Source organism: Lactuca virosa, chromosome 6 (genome assembly GCF_052849685.1).
Source record: "Lactuca virosa cultivar CGN04683 chromosome 6, Lactuca_virosa_CGN04683_v6, whole genome shotgun sequence".
Taxonomy (NCBI): Eukaryota; Viridiplantae; Streptophyta; class Magnoliopsida; order Asterales; family Asteraceae; genus Lactuca; species Lactuca virosa.
In genome coordinates, this window is record NC_136431.1 from 245,053,799 (window position 1) to 245,056,391 (window position 2,593).

The 2,593-nt window shown below is 39.4% G+C and overlaps 1 protein-coding gene across 1 annotated transcript; it reads left to right on the forward strand.

Moving 5' to 3' along the window:
- The first annotated feature begins 247 nt into the window (after positions 1–247).
- On the forward strand, positions 248–1,798 carry LOC145122413 (uncharacterized). Its single transcript, XM_079058018.1, has one exon. The coding sequence runs from the start codon at positions 248–250 to the stop codon at positions 1,796–1,798; it is 1,551 nt and encodes a 516-aa protein (XP_078914144.1).
- Positions 1,799–2,593: the final 795 nt, after the last annotated feature.

Below are 2,593 nucleotides of genomic sequence, written 5' to 3' on the forward strand. Positions count from 1 at the left end.
GATCCAGAGTTCTTGTTCAAGTTTCTGAACCTCGCCCCTTGGGCAGTATTCCTCAATCATAAGCTCCTTCAGAGCTTCCAAGCCCGTTGCATTAGCCACTGTCAGGGTAAGTGACTTGACATGGCTATTCCACCATGTTAGGGCTCTGCCCGAGAAGCTGCAGGCAGCAAATTTTACTTTGCTTCCTTCCGGACAGGAGCAGATCTCGAAGATCGACTCAGTCTTTTCGAACCATTGCGACAGAGCAATGATCCCACCGCTGCCATTGAAGGCATTGGGTTTGCAGTTGGTGAAGTCCTTATACGAACACTCTCTCGAAAATGAAAAACTAAGTGGACCCAACTTTCTTGATTGGTTTAGACAATTGAGAATTGTCCTCAAGCTTGAGAAAAAGGACTATGTCCTTGATGCACCTATCCCAGAAGAGCTCCCAGCTAATGCTGCCAAAGCATCGAAAGATGCTCGGCTGAAACATGTTAATGATTCGATCAAAGTGGCTTGCATCATGCTTGCAACTATGACTCCTAAAATTCAGAAAACTTTTGAGTTCCATGAAGCATTTGAAATGATTGAACAACTAAGAGTCATGTTTCAAGTTCAGGCTAAGCAAGAGAGGTTTGAGACCTTGAATGCTTTCATTGGTTGCAATATGGCTGAGGGATCTTCTGTGAGTGCTCATCTACTCAAAATGAAAGCTTATGTTGAGCAACTTGCCCAACTCGGATTCCCATTTGGAGTTGAGCTAGCGACCGATGTGATCCTAGCCTCATTGCCTAAGTCATTCAACCAATTTGTGATGAACTTCACAATGAATGACTGGGAGAGGAGCATCAACGAGCTTCATAACATGCTCAAAAATGTTGAGGCAAACATCAAGAAATATGGGAACAATCAAGTGTTGATGATCCATGAGGATCAAATCTCCAAGAAGAAAACCGGTAATAATACCGGTGAAGGGAAAGGCAAAGCTGTCAAGAAAGGAAAGGGCAAGGGAAAGGGTAAATGGAAGCCTCCTTCTACTAACCCAGCTCCTAAACTCAAGCCTGATGCTGACTTTGATTACTTTCACTTCAATGAAAATAGACACTGGAAGCGCAACTGTCCCAAATACCTAGAGGAACTTAAGAAGATCAAGGCCAACCAGGTTGGCACCTCAGGTATATATGTGATTGAATTACATGCATTCCTTACGAGTTCTTGGGTATTCGATACTGGAAGTGGTAATAACATCTGTAATGATTTGCAGGGAATAAAGAATGTTAGAGAACTAAGAGATGGCCATTTGGAACTTCATGTTGGCAATGGCACTCGAGTAGCTGTCAAAGCCATAGGGCAATATCATCTTTTGCTTCCAAATGGCCTTAATCTTATTTTGAACAATTGTTGTTATGTAACCAGTATAACTAGGAAGATTATCTCTACTTCTCGCTTGTATAAACAAGGTTTTCGTTATAAGTTTGACTTTGATTCTGAAAACATTTTTGTGTTTAAAGATAATGTTTTCTATTTGGAGACTAGTCCCAAAAATGGAATACATGAAATAGATTTAAATGGTTCATACAAAAAGGATAATTCAATGTTCAACTTAAATAAGAAAACAAAATTAGACTCAAATAAAACTTATTTATGGCATTGTCGACTTGGGCACATAAGTAAAACTCGCATTGCTAAGCTCCAAAAGGATGGGATCTTAGAGTCAACAAGCTTAGAGTCTTTTGATGTATGTGAATCATGTCTATGTGGCAAGATGACCAAAGCTCCTTTTACCGGTGTTGGTGAAAGATCTTCGGATCTTTAGGACTCATACATACTGATGTATGTGGACCTTTTAGAACAATGACCAGAAGCGGTGAAAGATACTTCATTACATTTATTGATGATTACAGTAGATTTGGATATGTGTATCTCATGAAACACAAATATGAAGCATTCAATGTCTTCAAGGTTTTCCAAAATGAAGTACAGAATCAACTTGGTAAAAAGATTAAAACCATACGATCAGATCGTGGTGGTGAATATCTGAGCTATGAGTTTGATGAACATCTGAAGAATTGTGGTATAGTGTCCCAACTCACTCCACCGGGAACACCTCAACATAATGGTGTCTCAGAAAGGAGAAATCGTACTCTACTTGAAATGGTGTGATCAATGATGATTCATACTTCCCTTCCTCATTCATTTTGGGGTTATGCCCTTGAAACCGTAGTTCGAATTGTAAACATGGTCCCAACTAAAAATGTTAGTAAGACTCCCTACGAGTTATGGCATGGAAAGGTTCCATCAATGTCTTACTTAAAGATATGGTGTTATGAAGCATATGTTAAAAGAGAAACTTTTGACAAGCTTGATGCTAGATCTCAAAAGTGTATCTTTGTAGGATACCCAAAAGAAACCATAGGTTATTACTTCTTCCAAAAAGAAGAAAATCGGGTGTTCATAGCCTATAAAGCAATGTTTCTTGAAACCGACTTTATCTCGCATAAAGTAAGTGGGAGCCCCATTAACCTCGAAGAAATTCAAGAGACACAACCTTTAGTTGAGAATGATAATCAACAAAGCATTGTTGAACCTGAAATTATTGTTCAGATGCCGG